Below are 21,081 nucleotides of genomic sequence, written 5' to 3' on the forward strand. Positions count from 1 at the left end.
CCACACTACATTCACATCAACACCTCTAATGTCTAAATGAGAAATAATGAACTTTTTCTATAGTTGCAAACAGGGGAGGTAAAAGCCAATTCTCAACCCATGCCCACCTTGGACCTTGCAGGACCAGACATACTTAATATTAAGCTTTAGACTTGGCACTTATTCAGTTCACCCATCCACATATTTTCTGTGGCCAGGTATCTAGTCCAGCAACTTTAAAGTAACAAGCTCATTGTACTAAAAATTAGGCCACAGAGAACCCCTGGGTGCTTGTTAGAGGTTATTCCTGGGGAAAGCTTGTCATCTTACTCCCCACATGACTTAGAGTGGGAAGGAAGAATAGCATTTTGCTTGCTTAAACAATTTTGCAGCTAAAAATTGGACAATTAAAAGGAGCTCATGTGTGCAGTATGGAGCACAGGAGCAGGCGATTCATTTCAAGTAAACTGCATGACCAAAACTGCATTCAGTCACTACAAACCTGCAACTCAGCCACAGGAGAAACAGATGACTGGTCAATTGTCCATGCCAGTGTCTTCAAGTTGAAGAAAAGTTAGCAAGGAGAAATGGAAGGGAAATAAATTCAGCCTGATTCCCTTACAGATGAACAGAATTTGGAGAAACCACTTAAATAACCAACGCCAGATTGCAAGCAACGGAGCAGAACCATGATAATTCCATTTGATAACTCCAGCTTTTTTTCCCCCTTTTGTCGTATTTATTTATTAAACCAGCTGGATAAATTTACATCCATGCTATGAACTGAGTGCAACTCACAGCTGACATAGTTTGGATACCAGAGGAAAATAAGAAATTTTGATAACCTAAAAACCAATATTTTAGTTTACATAATCTTAATCATTCCAAACATACTTTTGTACTCATAAAATGAAAAGAGCACACACATAAATAGTCCAGATCAACTATTTAGAGGAGATGGCTGGAGATATCCTTTAACTCAAGGCAACAGTCTGCATTTTGACCAAAGTGCTATTGTATCTTTTCCTAGAAGGAACAAGTACAAGGGCAATAAATCGAACGGTGTGTTGTGGTCCAAATACTTTTAAAACTCACATTTTTTAATCTCTGTTCACAGGAGGTACTAACATTTTCTGTCCATTTTTATTTGATTACAAAGCCAAAAGCAAATTATCATTAATTTATGACTGCAGAAATGTAATGAACAGAACTGAGAAGGAAGCAGGAGTCTCTGGCAGATGTAGACATTTGATTTGATCCGGAGGTTTCCTGCTCCGGCCTTGTGTTAGTCCTGGACATCAAAGTAATCGATCACAGGTTCTTCTTTAACCATCTTTGACCAGGTACTTCCACTGGCAGCCCTAATAGGAGAATCAAGGACAAAACAATCCATTACCAACACTGAAATCTGTTAATAATAAGAAAAAAAAAATACAGGTCAAATAAAAAATAATAAAAATGCAAAAAGGTGGCATATGACAAAAAAATTATTTCATGAGTTCCTGCATTTAGCTGACGCCCTTATTCTGAAGACCTTGAGTAAGCAGAGAGGAGTTTGGTTTGATGCTAACAACTTAAAAAAAAATCACAATTCCCATGTTTGCTCATTGTTTGTCTTCTGGTTGTGATTTTCTGAACAAAGGGTGTGTGAATGCAATGCGGTCAGGAAGCCCGCTTGGAAGTGCACGATGGCAGAGCTTCTCGCCAGCATGTGAACGCACCAGATGTCGACTTTTCAAATTAATCAAGGCGTGAAACAAAATAATTGCACAATGATAAAGTTGATTTTCCTGATCATGAAAATTTCCTGCTCAAAAAAAAAAAAGGAAAAAAAAAGAAAAAAAAGAAAATTTAAGGCAGGGCGTTCACTGTGATGGATTATTTACTCTCAAAACAAATTTCTAGTCTCGGCTTGTGGATTTTCATATTATACTGCCATGAATGGAAATGAATGGCAGCCTAGAAGGTAGGAAAAATGCAAGCGCTGTATACTTTGGAACGTGGCTGTAATGTTAAGTATGTGAGAACTGTAGTAAATGGACTGAACATACAAAAACAACGGAATGGACCTTTAAATGACTTACTTGCTGCTATGCTGTTTGATGTGAGCGATGGGGGGAGGGGCCCTGACAGTCATCTCCCTCTCTATCAGCGATGTCAGACTTGAGGCTGGACAGGCCGACTTCCCCCTGGGCGTGAAGCACACAACACAGCATGTCCACAAAGCCACGATCAATACTTTCATTTGTTTGTGATTCAGATAAAATCTCCCCAGACTGCATGCACTAGTGAAACGTGCTCCTGCATGGTACATTAAGGAAAACAGTGTTACTTGTGGGCTGTGATGACCACGTTGCGTTTGGGCTCGCTGTCGTAGCTCACGCTTTCCACGGCGTAGACCTCGGCCAGCTCGTGGATGATCTTGCGGTGCTCTCGGTTCATGGGCGGGAAACACTGGCTTCTCTTTGGCTGCTTTCCCTGCGGACATTAAGTTCACGTGTCTATTAGGAGTTCACTACAAGAAACATTTATGTCGTTCACTGGCCCACTTCTCTACTTTTTTCTTGTGGCAACTGCATGCTGGGTATTTGCAAAATTAGAGTACATACTGCATAAACAGTGGTGACAACAGTCAGGCAATCAGTGTTAATTTTGAAAAATGTGCATCTTATAGCTTCTGCTCTGATATATTTTTCATTCTTATATCACTTGAATGTATCTGAAATTGATCCTCTGATCTGTTAGCAGTGCAGAAAGGCCTACAGCTTGCACATTAACGTAACTAAACTACTTGAAATGCAACACTCCTCTGTTTGCTTCCTCCAAACCAGACACACACTCATATGCTCGACACATACTCCTACAAATTACAAATGCGATATGGGCCTGGGTTGACTTGCTCTGATGGTCTGTCCAAAAAAAAATAAATAAATAAATAAAAATCTTATCTCCACCCTTTGGTGGCCACATTTTTTTACCCTAGGACGTCAAAATTTGCCAAGTGTGTGTGTGTGTGTGTGTGTGTGTATGTGTAAAGGTGTGTGTAAGGGTGTGTGCTCATATCAAATGGCTAAAAAGGACGTTGCAATGGGAGTGACCTATCAAAAAAGGAGCACAACTTCCACATGGATGCACAGACTCGCACAAGACTTTGTGGAAAGGTTGGTCATGAGTCAAAGGACGACCACAGAGTGTGGCTGGGGGTTATAACAAAAGGCTCATAACTTCTAAACGAATTTATCATCTGTTTGCCCTGCTACTACACTTTAACCACATACCATTTCATGGCTCATTAACTGTTTTTTTTTAAGCATTTGTGGGAGACATCACTTTACTAAACAGAATTCATGAAAATGAAACATGAAAATGATCCCAGATTTTTCCATGTCAAAAAGTTCCAAGTATCAAATCTATCTATCTCAAAGTAGATAGTACAGATTTGGTAAGCAATTAGAGCAAAATATGGCACAAAAGGAATTTTAAAAGTCAAGGCAAAGAGAGAGAGAGTAAAGGGAGGACAGCTCAGTGTGTAGTAAAGAGAAAATGTGATGAGACATTTTACAGGCCTACACTAATATATAATATATACTATAAAATATACATAATATAATATTTAATATAAAATATTATATAAATAATATAATATATAATCTAAAAAAGACAAGAGCAAGAGCTTTCTGTTTATTGTTCTTTGTGCCAGAGGAGTATCAGGTGATGACAAACACCCAATTCCATTTCAAGAATACAGCAGACAAAGAAACCGATGCAGCGGAAACAGTGACCTTGACAGGTTCACTCCTTGATAGCCTTAATGCATCGAACAAAACTGAAAAAAAAAAAAAAAAAAAACATCATAAGGACTGTTTTTCTACCTGCTGCATGAAGCACCCTCTAATTTAGCCTGGCACAGGGACAGTTATTATAGAGGCTTTGCAGAAATCTACCAGCAACTGCAGCTGGTTCCATCTTGGAGGTACATGAGGGAACTGACTGTGCTCAAAAATGTCTAAATACACTAAAAACTGGGCCAGAAAAAAAAACTGAACAGGATTCAAACTGTGGCTGTGCACTCACACAGTAATGTTACAGCTAATAGTGTGTGATCCTGTGAAGTTGCATTTCTCTCACAAACTGAGGAGACTAAATTGGTAAACTACTTCGTCTTTAGCAGTAGCTCTTACTCAATAGTTGAATGTTGAGAATGGCTCGTCCAACCTGTACAAACAGCTGTTAGCTAACACAGCAAAGCATCTATCATGTTAATATGCAGCTAACTGCTACTGGGTTCTAGTGATGTTTCAGTCATGAAATGCCGAATCCACAACCAAAAACAGCATACAAATTAATCCCACTCCATTCAATATTGTTAAGATGGCCAAGTTTTATTTTTAGAGAAATAATTTGTTGTTCTTGATCCTTGTTGCTGAGAAACTGTGGACCCCAAAATGGTCACCAGAGGGAGTGTTACATCACATGAAAGCCTCCCTAAATTCACATTACCACCATTACAGACTGGAATACTATCACTAGGGAATCAGTCATTTTATCATCTCACCTTATTGGTAAGCTCAACAAGATTCTTTATCTCCTCTTCTACCTCTGTGACAAATTTCAGGTCTTTTCTGAAAGAATAAAAACACAGAGAGGTATAAGAGGAGCACTGCAGTTCATCTGTTTTCTTGCTGGTCTCTGTACCAGCTGCACAGCTGAAATGAAAAGACTTGGCACAATGATTCAGTGGCCTGTGAAGACAATCAAGTCAACAAGATCTTAGCATGTGGTAAAACCCAATAAGAGGTGTAAAACCTGGCATCCTCCTTGAGGCTGTCGCTGTATATGGAGGTGGAGCGAATGTTGAAGGGGTCTGCAGAGGAGTCAATCTGCAAGGCCTCGGCCAGGCGCCTGTTTCTCTCCAGTGTTGCACACTCCTGGTCACACTCGAGCCTGAGATAATAAACCAGATCATTTGCTCATAAACTCTCAGGATTTGCATCAAGTTTTTGGGATTCCATTTAAACACCATCAGTTTCAACTTGGAGAAGTGAAGTAACACTTATATGATGGATAGTTATTGTGCAGGAAAAAGAAAAAAAAGTGTTAAACCAAAAACTCTAACTTGCATATTCAAAAAAGTGAAAAGGTAGCACATCCCGGAGTTTTACAAGTCAGGAAGGACAAAATACTCACATTTCACAAGTTTATTCTGGCACACATCATAGGAGAAAAACACTTTCACATTTCAGCTCTAGCCTACATTCACAACCTCGATTTGACCAGCTTTGGCTCTAAACCTTGAGCATCAATTTTCTCAGTAGCTCTACCTGGTCTGCTTCAGCTCCTTCTTAGTAATCAACTGGCCGATGTCGACTGAGTCTCCAAGCTGCATGTCAGACAGTTTGCTGGCCATGGCGATGGCTGCATACCTACAGCACAGAAATTGAAGGTTTTTTTTTTTTTTTAACTACACCACATTCTAAATTCGTAAACCTACAACAAACACACACACACACACACGTACACTTGAACTGACCTCTGATATGAAGTGGCTGCATCTGTGCAATGCACTGTTTCTTTTCTTCGGCCACAATCACACTGCAGTGCCACCTGTGATAAGTATGAGGAATTAGACTCCTGTCTGGCTTTTCAGCACGTCTCTTTTTCGATTTGCTGCAGAGAGCTTGTGGGGACCCAAATGACTCCACCTGACAGGCTCTGGGCAGCCACAGAATGAATTAATGCATAAATAAATAAATAAAAAGTTGCTCCACAGTGGCTCTGAGGTGAATGGTGAGCCCTGAGCCCCTTTCACTCGGCTATACACTTTGATGACAGGTTTCATCAACTGCTGGTACTGTTCAGTAGAGGAGTTTAAAAAAAAAAAAAGAACCTAGCTCAAGTTGTAAGGAGTCAATGCATAACGTTGAATGTATTCTTTAAATAAAAATCTAATTCAACAGGAAAAAAAAAAAACAATATTTTGACACGGATTACTCGGAGTTAAAAGGCTGTGCACTTATGAGGATGAAGAGATGTTTGTTGAGAGATTTTAATGCATTATCTCATGCTGTGAGTGTGTGCCAGCTCCCTGTGACTAAACACCTGTGTTAGTGACTTCACACTTTGTAGCCCATTTCTAAAATCAATGCTGGAGCCAGCAGGAGTGCAGCTGTTCTCTGCGGCGGTGTGCTGTACCTTGGCAGTGCAGGTGGTGCGTGGGCAGCTGCTGCCTTTGTGGCAGGGCGCAGCGCACGGGTGGCCGCAGTCGGGACGAGGCAGCGTGCACGGCTGGTGGCAGCTGCCTTCTGCCAGACACTCGCCGCGGTGGCAGAGCCGCTTGCAGTGGTGCATCTCACACGGCAGCTCCTTGTTACATGTGAGGCCACAGGAGATGTCTTGCAGATGACACGGGATGTTGTTACGTTGCTGCGGGTCAGAGCAGACACAACTCACTTTAACCCCAGGATCAAAACAGAAGCAAATAATAAAAGCTTTAAAAGGGTCGGATGAGGTCATGAAGTTACCTCGTGCTTTCCCATGCACCACTTCTGAGTGAGGTAAGTACAAGGTGGACACTTCTCTTCGCTGTGGCAGTTGTGAAACACTGAATACATTTTAGAGATAGAAATTAATTCTTAAAAAACAAAATTGGAGCGTAAAGAGTTAAGTGTTTAATTTTACCTGGATGGTCACACTCATGCCTTCTAGTGCACAGATTCTTGCACTCCGGAGGCTTGGTGCCACAGGCGATGGGTGGGTACAAGACACTTTGCCCGCAGTGACACGTCAGCTCATCAAAACCTACACACAGAAGGCACAGTGACGCAGCGCATGAGCCGAGCGGTGTGGCAGTTTAGGCAAAGTCACAGGATTAATGCCAAACACAATACCACAAGGGGAAAAAATGAACTGAGATGATGTAAAAGCCTGAAATGAGATTTTTTTTTAAGAATCCAAATAACTACATGGTACTTCTGAGACTTGGCTCAGAAAAACACGGGACTGTCAAACCATGGAGGATGATTTTGGGACTCACTGGACTGCCAGCAGGGTTCACAGTTTCCACGGTGACAAGGCTCCTGACAGCGGTGGAGGCCACAGTTGAGCTTGTAGCCACAGATCAGGTGGCACTTGTGCTCCACACTCTGAACAGACACAAACATGTACACACTGTGATACCAACTAAACGTGTGGCATTGATATAATAATAAAAAATTCAAAATAATTTTAATATGATTGAGAGCGCTTTTCAGTGAAATCAGATTGTGATGATAAGGTGACTTTGGGATATCATGGCACACAATTCTGAGATTCAATTACAAAGCAACAGAATTAGGAATGCAATATTTTATAGAATATCATTTGACAATTTTAATAGTTTTGTTTGACATCACACCAGACATTCCCATTCAGCTGAATGGGATGAAAATTTATTTGACTATTTAACATGTGATTTTGCATTCATGAGTCATATATTGATACCTATGAATTATTTAAAAACTCCTTATGAGCATTATGATACTGATTTCAAGTGCATCACCCAGCCGCAGCTGAGATCCCATTTCAATGTCACCTCCAGAGTGTGTGTACACGTGGATGGCATGTAGATTGGAGTACTTAAAAGATGGAGAACAGAAACAGGAAAACCTCAAGCCTGGCTCTTCACTGTGGATTTCAGAAGCTGGTGCAAATTTCAAGTGTTAAACAGCGTAAGACATGGGCATTAACAGACCACCATTACGTCTACATCCACCGAAAGTGGCTGACAGAACTAGCGCCAGGAACAAAATACAGACCTATTTCACCTACAGAGCTATATTTTGATTTGGTCTTACTGCAGAAATGGATATTTATAGCAATGTACAAGTTACTGATATTCATCTTGAAATTGTGGGATGTCAATTTCCTAAGTAGCGCTTGATTTGCCACAATACATTTGGGATAGTTTAAACTGTGTGTGTGTGTGTGTGTGTGTGCGTGTGTGTGTCCAACATGGACAGAGGCTCGCTTAGCACTCACCACGCAGCACAGCTCGCCACACTTGTGCCGGCCACAGGAGCGCTTCTTGTTGCAGCGCTTCTCGCAAGTGAAGACAAGCTCTTCTACGAGTTAAAGCGTCAAGACATAAATATCAGAAAGGGAGCAACATGGGCGTAATTTAATTTTTGTTTCACTTCATTTGAGTGTTCCCAAATCTCACCTTCATTATGGATCGTTTCACATGGGACCTCCTGAAAAATTAGGAAGGATTCTTTCAGTTCTTTGTTGTAATAAATCAACAGCACAACTGACTCAGACACTCATGCAGCTGATTTACAGACATATCCTGCTCATGTTCTCTCCCCCCACCTTGGTCTTGAAGCCACATCTACATCTAATTGTCGAGGTAAGGGAGCACGGCCCGCAGCTGCCCTCATGGCACAATTTCTCACATATATGAATGGAGTCTGAAATAACACAAGACAACATCATTAACAATGCAGCAGCCCCAAGACAATGTACATCCTGTTTACTTTTACAAAAGCACACACACGTTGAGATCAGCTCATTCCCAAGTTTCAGGGTTAGAAACACGGCCTAAACTTAGATGGTTTAGGAAATAACAATGACAAATTAAGGAAGGGAATATCTTAAAGGAAAGAAAAGTTAAACATTTCCCAATACTGCTAAACAGTACTGATTCACATTTGTTCTCTGTTCTATGGGAGTGTAAGACATGCACATTGGAATACACGGTACTAAAATAATAAACCTGTGTCAAAAGAAAAAAAAAAAACGTATGATGCTGAGGGCTAAAAACAAGTCCAAAGACATAAAACTCAACCAGGCATGACTGAAAAGCATGAAGGTTCACCAGCACGTCTGATAATGTCTGGGTTGATGTGATATTTACAGAACTCTGCTTGAATTCTCTGTGCTACTCGGTCATTTCCAAGGTTGAATGGATTGCATTGTGGGTTATTCATTATTCATTTCCAAATTATTCACTGTGCCTGATTTGAATGAAGTCAGATTGCCTGATGCTTTTGTGATTTTGCCAATCAAAATAAAACTTGAGACCAATTTCACAATAATCAAAATTGTGGAGGCATTCAGTAAACAACTATTTTGAGATTTTAAACTTAAATTGCATTGCTAGAAAAAAAAATCATACAATCCTACTTCCCATGTCATTACCATTACCATTGTTAAAACTGTTGAAAGCTTGATTTAAGACATTTTAATACAAATTAGAGCCTAATGTTTAGATTCATGAATTCAATACCTTTTAAGGATCTGTAGGAACCCTAATCATGACTGAAATGTCATGTTTTTAATGTAAAGCTGAAGACAGTTTTGTACAGTGTTGCACCCATTTGTCTCCACTGACTGTCTTCAGTTTAGAGCTGTCTTTTTTGCTTCAGCGCAAACTTTCACTTGTAGTTATTTAAGTACTTTTTAAGAGCTTCACTGAAAGTTGCCACATTTTAGCATCCTGTTTTAATCACTTTCATATCTTTTGTTTAAAAATATAACCACTAAACAGACATTCATTTTTGTGTTAGTAGGTTATCAGAGGCAGCAGACGTCAGAACTGAAGATGCACTAATTAAGACAAACTGCTGGGCTTCCTCACCGCTGGAGCCGCAGGCCAGTGGTTTGTTGCACGTCTTTCCACAGGACGGGATGAGGTCTGAGCAGCTTTGTCGTTCTGAGTAGCCCAGCTCCAGGAGCTTGGCCAGCGGCGTCTGTCCACAGGGACAAGTCTTCACCAGGCTGGGGGAGCGTGGGCACGGCTGGCACGGCCCAGGGTGGCACACCTGCTGGCACTGGTGGGCTTCACATTCTAACATCCTGGACACAAAAAAAAAAAATCAACAAAAGACAGGGCCTCAATTTGTGAGGAATTGTCAGAAATAACAGCTTTATTTTTTATTTTTGTTGGATGCAAGGTATCATTATCCAGCGCCAATCACAGTAAAGGTCAGACTTACTTCCCACATAATTTTTGACAGGAGAAATGTCCAGAGCCATCAAACCCGTCTTTATCTGTGCCACACAGGACTTCACGGGAGGTAACGCCACAATAACAAACTACAAAAACAAAAACAAAATTAACTGCTTTTAAATTGATGACGGTTATAATTTTTGCTATTCTTTTGTTACTATAGTTGACAGTAACCAGTCAAAAGATCACAGAAGAGTTTGTCTAATCAGATTACTGTATAAATTGATGCAACCCAGACTCACCCTGCTGAACCAGCAGCTGGCAGGGCTGGCATTGCCCTCTGTGGCACACCTGGCTGCAGGTGTGTTCGGCACAGTTCAGCACAGCACCACACACCTTGTCACACTGCAGGACTGTGGCCTGGCCGCAGCGCATCGGCTGACTACAAACAGGATGTCCCATTAGTTTTAGTGTGCCATGTCTCCATGTAACAGCAGATTATTAGAGAAACTAAACTCTATAGCTTCAACCGTAAAAGTAAGGTGGCTGAGGAAATAGTTGACATAGATGAGTTGAGACAGAATACCTGGTCCTCCCACAGATGCAGGCTTTAGTCACAAAAGCAGGGCACTGTGGACACGGTCCAGGGTGACACAAGCTGGGGGCAGACACAGACGGGATGTGTTTAAAAAACAAAAAAAAAATTCTCTTATAGATATATGCTGTAAGTCTCCATTAGACATGTTCAATAATAAAGGTTAAAATGTTTAGAAAACTATGATTCACTGCATTAAATTCTCTACTTTTCCTTGGTGGAAAGTCGTGAGTGTTTAGTGGTTACTTTATGGCAGACGTTAATATAAGCCTGCAAGTTCATTAACATTCAGCATGGCACAAGAGGCAGCATGGTGCATTTGGGGTGATCACTCCCCAAAACCCTGTTTCCTTTTCCTGACACACATCGGTTGTATCTTGTCGGCTGGACCTCATTTGATTTGGAAACTCCAGAGTTAGTGCATAACCCTAAGTTTTCACAAAGCATCAAGCCTGGAACAGTCTTCTCCATGTCTTACGTTGCAGCCTGACATCTTGTTTCAACTGAAAATGTCACGCTTGAGAAGCAAGACGCCATCAAAATACTGTTTCCTTGTGACGTTAAGGCTCACATGTTACAGGGGTGGTTGCAATCCGCTCCGCTCCTCTTCTTCCCGCACATATCGCCACAGCTGTGTGGGATCTCACTGCGCTGCCACTCCGGGTTGGTCACTTTCCCTGCCGATCAAATCAATAATGAAATGCAACATCACAGATCAATGACAGTGGCAATTTCACTCAGTTTCACCCACAGACCTAACAGACGTAGAAACTTCAGAGAAATCTTGGAATAAATGATGCATGCTAAAACTTTTGATTTAATCTATTCTCACAAAGAACTAAGTACCGATTTAAAGATATCTTTTATTACATGAATAAAATCGATAATCACTCACCACAGAAGCAGGTGTAGGAAGTTGGGTGTTTCAGTGCAACGTTCTGGCAGGCTGGACAACGCCAACCTTCAGTCGAATCTGGAGAACAGTTTTATTTCACCACAATTATGAATTTGCATATAAACGTCAGGTACAAAATGATCAGCAGACTTTCCAACTGGCCTTTTACAAACAATGCAATACAACGGATTGTTGACAAAGCAGGAACTTTACGCATGGCAGCTGTATTGTTTTTTCGTTTTTTTTAAGGGACCACAGCTACACTCTTTTGTACAGCAAATGCTAGTTATTGTCTATATAGATAGCAGCATTTTTGTGTGCATTATAGAGACGACCACAATGAGCAGAGTGTGTGGGACTCTGCTGAATAGGCTGGTTAGAGAGCAGACAGGGAGGGTCCACATGCTGTTGGAGGGTAGTACCGTCTGCCTGAGAGGCTGGGGATCTGGCCCACTTCTTGATGCAGTTCAGATGGAAGACATGGAAGCAACTCTGGCAGCTCCACACTGGAGCCATGAGCCGGATAACGTCACAGCACACCATGCACTCGTACTTCTCCTCTGACAGCTGTTCGATCAGACATCCTGCAGGGGGAGGAGGTTTAGGCGACAGCAGAAACTACCATCAATACTCACACTGCAATTGTACTAGGTGTAATATGGACAGCACCAAAAAAAAATCCCATTTTGCATCATGGGTAGGCTGTCATGTGGTGATAGATTTCTACTGTGGATGTTATATTTGCCACAAATCATAAAAAATATTGGCGAAAACAATTCGATTAACCCACAGAAATATTTTTTTTTGCTTAGATTATCATTTTTACCCAATAAATGGAGCCTGAAATGAAAGATTACTCTCTCATTTAAACATTTGTCACTCAGTGTCATGAATAAATCTATTTTCTATATGAGCCCACAGGTGTAAATGTATGGATTCTGTCACCTTTTACTGATGAAAAATACACAATTTGAACTAAAATAAGGAATTTAAGACTCTGCTTCGGTTTTACTTCCTTAAATATTTAACTTGAAAACACTCAGTGTAGCACATTGTCGCTTAGCCCTGCCAACGCTGTACAACTGTCAAGATATGCCAGTTCCACATGTTGGATATTCACCAAATGTTAATCACACACACACACACACACACACACACACACACACACACAGCCCCAACCAATAAATATAAAAACAGAAATCAGTTCTTCCCTGCCACATGACTAACCTTTCCTCAAAGTTTCATGATGTTACATGATTATCCACAACATTCTCTTTACGGATTACCACATATTGCATCATATGGGCATAGGTACAAAAATTTCAACAACCGATATTTTAAATAATTCCACCCCTCCTTACATGCCATCAAATAAAACCTTCTGCTCCCTGGCTGGTATCTTATTAGTTTACAGTTTTAAATGAATCCTCCCCATGTTGTGCTCCACCAAGATGCCATTTCACGTTGTCTTTTTAAAGTGTAGCCTCTCAACAAAACAGTGGGTGGTTTCTCCAAACACCCACAGGCAGCTTACAGTCTTACCTGTCTGGGTCTCCTTGCTCTTTGGCATCTTGTCCCAGTTCCTCTGACTGGGCCTGTGATCTTGGTGGTGTGTTCTCCTCTGCCCTCGCCCCTGGCCTCTCCCAGCTCTCCATGTGTCTTCGTCCCTGCCAGGATTTTGAGACGATTTGCCATTTCCATGGCCGTCTTGGCTCCTGGCTCCCCTCTCTGAGCCGGTTTCTTCTTGAGACGGAGGCTTGGGTGGCTTAATCGGCCCCTGGCGTCGCTTTGTTGCTGTGTATTTCTTTTCAGGGTCACTGAAATGGGAGTTTGAGTCGGCACCTCTCATATTCTTCTGAGATTTATCCTTGGTTTCTGAGTGGCAGTTTTCTCTTTTGGTGTCTGCAGACCTCCTGCTTGCTTCTGTAGCCTGGCTCTCTGCAGAATGAGGCCCTTTGTTGTCCTTTTGATCTCCTCTCCTTGGCTCCTGGCTAAACTTCCTGGGTTTTTTATGTCGAGTGTCCTGGTCTTCGTTAAAATGTCCTAATTCCCTGTTCATATCCTCCCTTCGCCAGCTTGGCCCATCAGTGCCACTGACAGCTGTATTGTTGCCACTGTATGGGCCACGATCAGCTCCAGCTCTTTGCCACCACCGGCCAGAGTCACTAAAACTTCCATTTAAACCTCTGCTTCCTCCTCCACCTGGACCCCGTCTTCCTCCTCCTCCTCCTCCTCCTCCTCTGCCTCCACCTCTTCCTCGCCATCTTGCACCGTCCTCTTGTCGGAAGGGAGGATGGTGATACATTGCATACGCTGAATCGTCGTGGACAAAGTGAGAATGACCATACTGCTGGGAGGGATCATAACTGTTATTATTCAGGTTTCTGTTTTCATTCTGTCTGGACCGACCCCTCCTTGATCTGTGCTGATTCTGCCTCTGATGTGACGTCCCATCTGGATTCAGCAGGGGAGGGTCTGACGAACAAATAGAAACAAACAGTGACAATACTGCACATCACATGAAGTTGTGTAATAGGGGTGGGGGAAAAAATTCACTTAGGTATTCACTTAAGTATCACTATTCTTTTTTTTCTCCATATTTTTAAAATATTGAATCGATTTCAAGTGATACTGATATCATGTTAAACTAGACAACCTAACATACCTGTTGGCATATTTGAGCTCAGACCTCAAGATATCTGAGTGAAAATGGGTTCTATGGGCACCCATGGGTTTCCTCTTTGCCGACATGCACACCTCATGCTACCCCCATGTAGTTTGGGGCCCAAACCATGCAAGTGTTTGGTCACAGTACAAATGTTTTGTTTTTGCCTATTGTAAAATGATGTATGTGTGTAGACAGGGGCTTAAACATTCTTGAAGCTGCATAAATTGGGTTTGACCGGAAAAGCTGAGACTCTTGTGGATTTAATGAGCCCAATTTCATTCCTGTGTGGTGATATTAGCCCCTATAGTAGCCATTTCATTGTAGAGACATCATTTTTTATGTCACTGTATAAAATGACCTATAAAATGGCCCACAAACTAGAGGATAACTCAAAAAACAAAAATCACAATAAAATGTAATATCAAGTCACAATACATATTGAATGAGGAGATAAGCATACCGTCCCAGTTCTACTGTGTAATAATCATGACACAACACAGCTACTAGTAATTAGTGAGAATGACACCTGAATTACCGAGCCATTTTGGGGGTCTCTGAAGTAAACACAGTTGCTGGGACTTTTCTCCAGGGTTGCCAAGTCCGCGTTTTTTCCGCCAAATTGGGCTACTTTTTAAGTGTTGCCGCGGGTAACAAATTTTGTCCGCGGGTTGGGCTTGGGCAGACCTGTGGCATACAGATGATGAATAATGCCTATGAATAAAGATTTATATTTTGAATGACTAATGAAATCTGCTGCCACGAGTTTGAGCCCACCAGAGAGATGCTGGCCTTGTTCAATACAGTTCTGTATGACAGGGACCAGGGCGAGGGATCTCAACATGTCTAAAAAGAAACTGGACAGCGCTGTAAATAGTTCAAGTTCATGCAGTTTTTTTTTCCCTTTCTTTTTTATGTTGGAGACAGCCAGCAGTTTAACAGGTGAGCTGAAATGATTTTCAATCGCCTTTGCCTGGGAAATTGCCTTTAATGTTTATGATGTTATTTTATAGATATTATAGTGCATTTTGCAATTATAGCAATGCTGTTGGACTTTAAAAGCAACATATATGGATTTTTATGGGCATATTTTGAATTCTGGTGTTGGGCTGATTTTTGGGCCCTTTTTATACCAGGTTGGGCGGGTTTTGAGTTGCTGTTTGGCTGCTTTTGTTTCACAGATCTGGCAACCCTGCTCACAATTTCACCATCATGTAACTAGCCAGCTAACATTAGTGGAGTCGTCTCCCAGCTGTAAAGCCACCTGCTTCACGTGATGATGGCGGTCAGAGTTCAGAGTTATATCACACAACAACAACAACAACCAGATAACACGAACATGTCCGCTTAGAAAAACCTGACACACAACTGTGGAAAAGTCAGCCGACAAAAACCAGCTTGCTAATGTTAGCTAAAAGTTAATGTCGGTAGCTAGCCTTGGCTGGCTAACAAAAACACGTAGAAACCCACAGAGTGTTAGCAGGCAAGCTAACAGGAGTCCGCCTGTGTTTCCTGGCCTGGTGAGCTCAACTTAGTCGGACAGCCAAGTTCCCTACCTGAGGAGCCCTCAGCCATTCACACACAGGCAGGGGGGGTTTCTCTCTTCCGCAGCACCAAGAGTCACGACAACGAGCTCTTCTGGGAGGAAAGACAAGCAAAGTTATTTAGTGACAAAGTCTAGTCTTCAAACTGTTTGTCGTTTCTCAAAAAGTGTTATACTAACCCCTAAAGGAAGCAGCTGCCCACGGTGTCAAGCCCACCTTTCAATCTGAGCCTGTTTCTTCTTCTTCTGTGTTTTAGTGGCGGCTCGCAAAACAACATAACGCCACCTACTGCATCGGAGTGTGTAGAGTCATGGCAATGTACATTCACTGGATTTAACCCTATAAAGCCTGAACTATGAAAGAATTGGCAGAAAATTCAAATTTTTTGAAATTGAACCCTTTATTTAGTCCTATAACAAAATATATATAAAAAAAAGAAAAATAAAAAAATATGTTATTACACGACCTTTCTGGTGTATGATATATGATATGTACTTGAAGTGCCAATGGTATGGTCCAGGGTGAACAGGGGAAGTGTTCAAAGGTATACAACAGTATTTTGGTCAAGTATTGATTAAACTGAAAATGAAAAACGGAATTGAAAATGTGTATCATATATGATACAAATGGCTTTATAGGGTTAAAAAATTAATTTTTAAATAAAATTTTGACATCTTATTTCCTCATTTTGCCTGTGTTATGTGCCCTATCAAGCCCTTTCCAATTTCCCTGTATTCCTGTCCTAAGTTCAGAATTGCTTTTATCTTGTGCACCATTTTTCTTAGTGCTTCCCTCTCTGAATTATATTTGCATGATGATCATAATAATACACACATTCTACCAGTGGCGGATTTAAGAAATTTGGGGCCCAAGGCAAAGGCAGGCATGGGGCCCTCTGAAATGAGAAGACAACACACAAACAGGGGCCCTGAGACACACATAATACGATAAGCATTCTGCTGGCATTTTAGCAAAAGGATTTTAATCAAAAACATAATTAATGTGCGCAAATAAGTAATAACTGTATTAACTATGAGTGTATGAGGAGTTTTATGGGGCCCTCAGGAACTTGGGGCCCTAGGCAACCGCCTAGTTTTGCCTAATGGTAAGTCCGCCCCTGCATTCTACATCTTCTAAATTATTACACCACTGACACATATTTGTTTGACTTTTCCCCATTTTACACAGCGTCCACTGACAGCCTGCATGGCCGAGCCTTGATGATCTCCTCTCTGTGGCTCCAACAGTCTCCCTCAGTAGCAGATTCAGGCTGTCTGAACAATATTTGTATTGTAATAGTTGAATATAATTGTACTGTATATAATGGTGTGTTATAACTGCATTAAAAAGGAACATAGCCCTACCAATAGCCCTCTTGCCTTGAATGTAATTAACCCGCCTCAGCATCACACAAACAAAATATATTGTTCTTCAGTTTAAAAGGATAGTTCAGTTTTTTATATTCCAGTTATAAAACCCAAATATAAAAACTAGGCAATGTCTTTAAATGTTTAAGGCACTTTTTAATGAGTATTCTTGCTATGTTACTGATACTCCCAGTGATTCTAAACTAAGGCTCTGTAAGACAAGCCAATACAGTTAGAGGACTTCCAGCCATACATCTCTTTACCTTTCCCTCCAGCCGTCCTGTCAAACACAAGCTGCCTCTGGACGCATTTTCAGCTCCTTTTGAATCTGATTTCTCTCTCTCCTTGGCATTCTGTAACCACAGGGCAACTCAATAGTAAAGTCATTCTTAAATTAGGTGAAAAGGCAATTCACACCAAACCTTAAAGTTGTATGTAGCTGTTATCTAGTTATTTACCTAGATCCTGAGCATCTAGACTCAAAATGGGATAGAAGAATTCTCTATAAAAGTAAATGCAGTGTACAAACATTTGTCTTTGGTAATTCATATTTGATAAAGTTTACATCTTGAACACAGTGTGCTGTGCTGGCTCCCTCCCAGGTCCCACCCTGCAGCAGGATGCAGCTCAGACTGTGTGAGCCCCTCTGACAGCTGAACAGTGGAGAGGGGCTGTGGCTGAAACTGAACACCTGCACAGGTGGAATGGATGGAGGTTTTAACAACTAACCTCAAGGCTGCTTTGGAAATACTTTGGCACTGCATCTCTTCTTTTTCCACTAGTATATTTTTTTCTCCATTGCAAGGGCACTTCATGATTTTTCTCACTTGGAAGGGCATCTGAGAGGTCACCTTCTGAGTTTTCTTCATCAGAAAGACACCTAGGGAGCCTCCTGTTTCTCCTGTTGTCAGGGCTCCTGTCCTCTAGCAGAACGACACATTTTCTCCACTGGAGGCTCATCCACTAACAAACTTCCACACCCACACACGTACGTAGGAATAGCCTTTACAGCACTGAGCAGTTTATCCACTGGAAGGGCTCTTCTCCATTAGAGGAGCTCCTAATTTATTGGAATTTATTATTACTATTTATTTATAGCGTGAAGGGATTCACTAGAGGGCTTTGGATCATTTTTTTCCCATGTGAAGAGCAGACAACAGGGCACCTCCTCTTGTTTTTGGTTTTATAATTATTATTGTTGTTATCATCAGACCATTTTTCATAATATATTTTTCATAGCCACACAGCAATACAAGCAACGCTGTCTGAACCAGGGTGTGGACTACTTTATTTCAGCTGTGACTCGCTGATATGTGACATATCACTCCAGTTACAAATGTTTTCATGTAAAATCAATGAATAAAACCCCAGGCCACATGGAGCCCTGTTTGATTTTTTTTTTTTTTTTTTTTTTTTGAGACCCCCATCTGAGAGGATTGATGGTTTTGGTTATGGGGAAATCAAACGACTCATGGTGAAGCTGAATTATTCATCATTTGTCGGGGGCCTCCCAGAACCCCCTAAAGAACCCCCAGGGAACAGGATTGATAGGGGGAAAAAAAAAGCACACGAGATCGGCCGCAAGGTGGCGCTGTTTGCTTGGGTTTGAGCACAGTGGCTGTGCGACACAGGCTACACAGGCTCCTCTCACTGAGACTGAGTTAAACCCTGAACATAATTTGCTATATTAAAATTAGATAAATAACTTTCTGTTAGTTTTAGTATAATTTTCCATCCTCTCCACCAAAGTGTCTTGTGTTTTAGTCCTTGTCACCATCATGTGGAAACTCAAAAGCAGCATCAAACTGTAAAGCCAGCAAAACCAACTTATAATTACTTTAACAATTTGCTGTAAATCAGATGTTTGAGTTGCTGTTGGGATGTTTGGGGTCAGAGGATCTAACTGTAGATAAAAACTTGCCCAATAAGTCTAAATCTGAGATGATCATCTCATGAAGTCAAAATTTGTGCACAACTCTGATGAGATGATTAATTCTGGCCATCTGATGTGAAGTGTAACTCATGAACCTTCCTGCAATGAGGTGCTCAGTTTATCATGATTGTTTTTTTTTTTTTTTTTTTTTGGTAGCTTTTATAATCAATATGATCCTATATGAGGTTCTAGCAGCTAGCAAGGAAAATGAGAAAATCCTATAAGTAGCAGATGCTGGTTGTTTCAAACTCAATTAGACTTTGTACATTTAGAAATGCAAACACATTTAAAGTTTACTTGCTTGTAAAACTGCTCACAATGAAAGACTTTGCAATCTCATCAAGTATTTCTTTGGGAATTTATATCCATATTGCATTTATATACAGAAACACGCCACCTAATTTCTTTCTTTCTTTTTTTTGAGGACAGACAACAGGAGGGAACACTGTTATGGACGGTGACCAACAGTTTTGCATTATCAGTCCATGCCTCCATTATCAGCCTCGTTCATACAAATGAGGCCAGTGGCAGGGCAGGATGACCGCTCTGTTTGGCTGCTGTTCACTTTTCACAGCAAATATAACATGGGAACAAAATCTGTAAACCTCCTCCCCTGGGCCTCCATAACCTTAAACAATGTCCCTACAGAGACTTAACCCTCCTATTGAATGCTATTTCCTAATTTAATGGGCACAAGTGGGTAAATGCAAAATTAACATGATGATGTTTTCAGCGTCCTGCATACATTTTGATTGCATTGGTGTTTCTTTGGGTTCAATTTGACCCCAGACATTTTCAGCTGTATAACGCACATTTTACACAAACTTGCTTTAGCTGTCTTGGATGACGCTGAGGAACTAGAACCTGTCATTTATTATCTTCACAAAACCTCCCTCTGCTTTGAGACCCCCATCTGTAGTAGTGTGAGAGCCACTGAGAGTTAATGTGCCATATGGAAGGGAAAAACATGATTCCCACATTAATTATGACATATAAGAGGGCACTTGACACATAAACTTGGGTGACAACTCTTATTGTTATAATTTTCTGGAGGTTTATGGTGCTGCAGTCAAGTTGTCCCCTATTATAAATGTTAGTGAAAGTGAAGGTTCGTGTCTAACTTTACCTGATCACACTGAAGGCACCACAGCAAACTAATCATAGTAATGCTTTAATTGAGCTCTAATGTTAAGATTATGGCATTTGTATCACCTTTATCTGCTCCTCCTTTCTTCCACAGGCTCAAGTAATGCCCAGGTCAAAGTTTCATGTTAGCTAAGTCCATAATTTTGCTTAAAAATAATATTTTTTCAACCGCATTCTGTGATTAAAAAATGTTAGCTACCGTTACATTTCGTTTTTTCAGCTAACGGTAGGCCCAGCCGCCGTCGAAGGTGGGCTGCTATTCTACATATTATACTCGGATTTCCTGATAATTTCGCTTAAAGTAAAAGCCTATCAGCTAGTGCTTTGATTTTCCTCGGGGGGATCTGAAGAAAATGAGCGCACAGTTTGAGTCCAGGCTGTTTCTTCGCCCCTGTTTCCCGTTACAGGCCGGGATGATCTCTGCGGATTGTCTCTGCAGTCACAGATCCCAGATCACGCATGCGCAGAAGCCTCCGCCGTCCCCGTCAGCCAGGCGAGGTGGGTGGGAGCACGAGCTGCGTCAGGTTCTCACACGTAACCACAACGATACCGGAAGCCAGGCTCTTTGGGCTTCAAAATAAAATATATGGTAAAGGCATACTCACACCAAGGTTATTATAGTTAACTAAAACGAAATTAAGAACTGAAATTATGTGTGAAAAAACATGCGAGTTAACGGAATTAAAAATTAAAAAGCAGAATTTAGAAAAGAACTAAAAGGAACTCCATACACCCATATGATGTACTTAGAAAACTAATTAAAATACATGACTGTGAATCAACTTCCTTCACAAAGACTTGTGTTTGTAATGTCATGCCTATTCTGAGATTCTTCCGCCTGACAAACACCCCTCTATTTTATTATTTAAAAGAATTAAAACTAAAACTAATACTGAAACTAATAAAAACTGAGTGAAAACGAAACATTTTAAACAATTAAAGAAAAACTGAAACTAGCAAATCCAATTTGGAAACGAACTGAAGCTAAACTGAATTGAAAACAGAAATTGAAAATAAAATAAAAACTGAAAA

The 21,081-nt window shown here is 41.0% G+C and overlaps 1 protein-coding gene across 3 annotated transcripts; it reads right to left on the minus strand.

Annotated features, from left to right (window-relative positions):
* Nucleotides 1-695: 695 nt before the first annotated feature.
* nfx1 (nuclear transcription factor, X-box binding 1) lies at nucleotides 696-15,867 on the minus strand. Of its 3 annotated transcripts, none has more exons than XM_030079128.1 (24): nucleotides 15,783-15,867; nucleotides 15,616-15,697; nucleotides 12,937-13,869; nucleotides 11,817-11,978; nucleotides 11,395-11,472; nucleotides 11,071-11,176; nucleotides 10,491-10,562; nucleotides 10,207-10,346; nucleotides 9,951-10,050; nucleotides 9,593-9,810; nucleotides 8,326-8,423; nucleotides 8,177-8,207; nucleotides 7,996-8,078; nucleotides 7,013-7,121; nucleotides 6,658-6,777; nucleotides 6,501-6,580; nucleotides 6,172-6,402; nucleotides 5,510-5,583; nucleotides 5,301-5,402; nucleotides 4,786-4,923; nucleotides 4,535-4,601; nucleotides 2,312-2,457; nucleotides 2,064-2,168; nucleotides 696-1,340 (listed from the first exon to the last, which is right to left on the minus strand). In XM_030079128.1, the coding sequence occupies exons 2-24, from the start codon at nucleotides 15,632-15,634 to the stop codon at nucleotides 1,265-1,267; spliced, it is 3,288 nt and encodes a 1,095-aa protein (XP_029934988.1). In that variant the 5' UTR covers nucleotides 15,635-15,697; nucleotides 15,783-15,867; the 3' UTR covers nucleotides 696-1,264. The 3 variants fall into 3 exon arrangements, with proteins under 3 accessions (XP_029934988.1, XP_029934990.1, XP_029934989.1); XM_030079130.1 differs by having other exon boundaries at nucleotides 15,616-15,694; nucleotides 15,783-15,848; XM_030079129.1 differs by lacking the exon at nucleotides 15,783-15,867 and having other exon boundaries at nucleotides 15,616-15,776.
* Nucleotides 15,868-21,081: the final 5,214 nt, after the last annotated feature.

This window comes from Myripristis murdjan, chromosome 20 (assembly GCF_902150065.1).
Source record: "Myripristis murdjan chromosome 20, fMyrMur1.1, whole genome shotgun sequence".
Taxonomy (NCBI): Eukaryota; Metazoa; Chordata; class Actinopteri; order Holocentriformes; family Holocentridae; genus Myripristis; species Myripristis murdjan.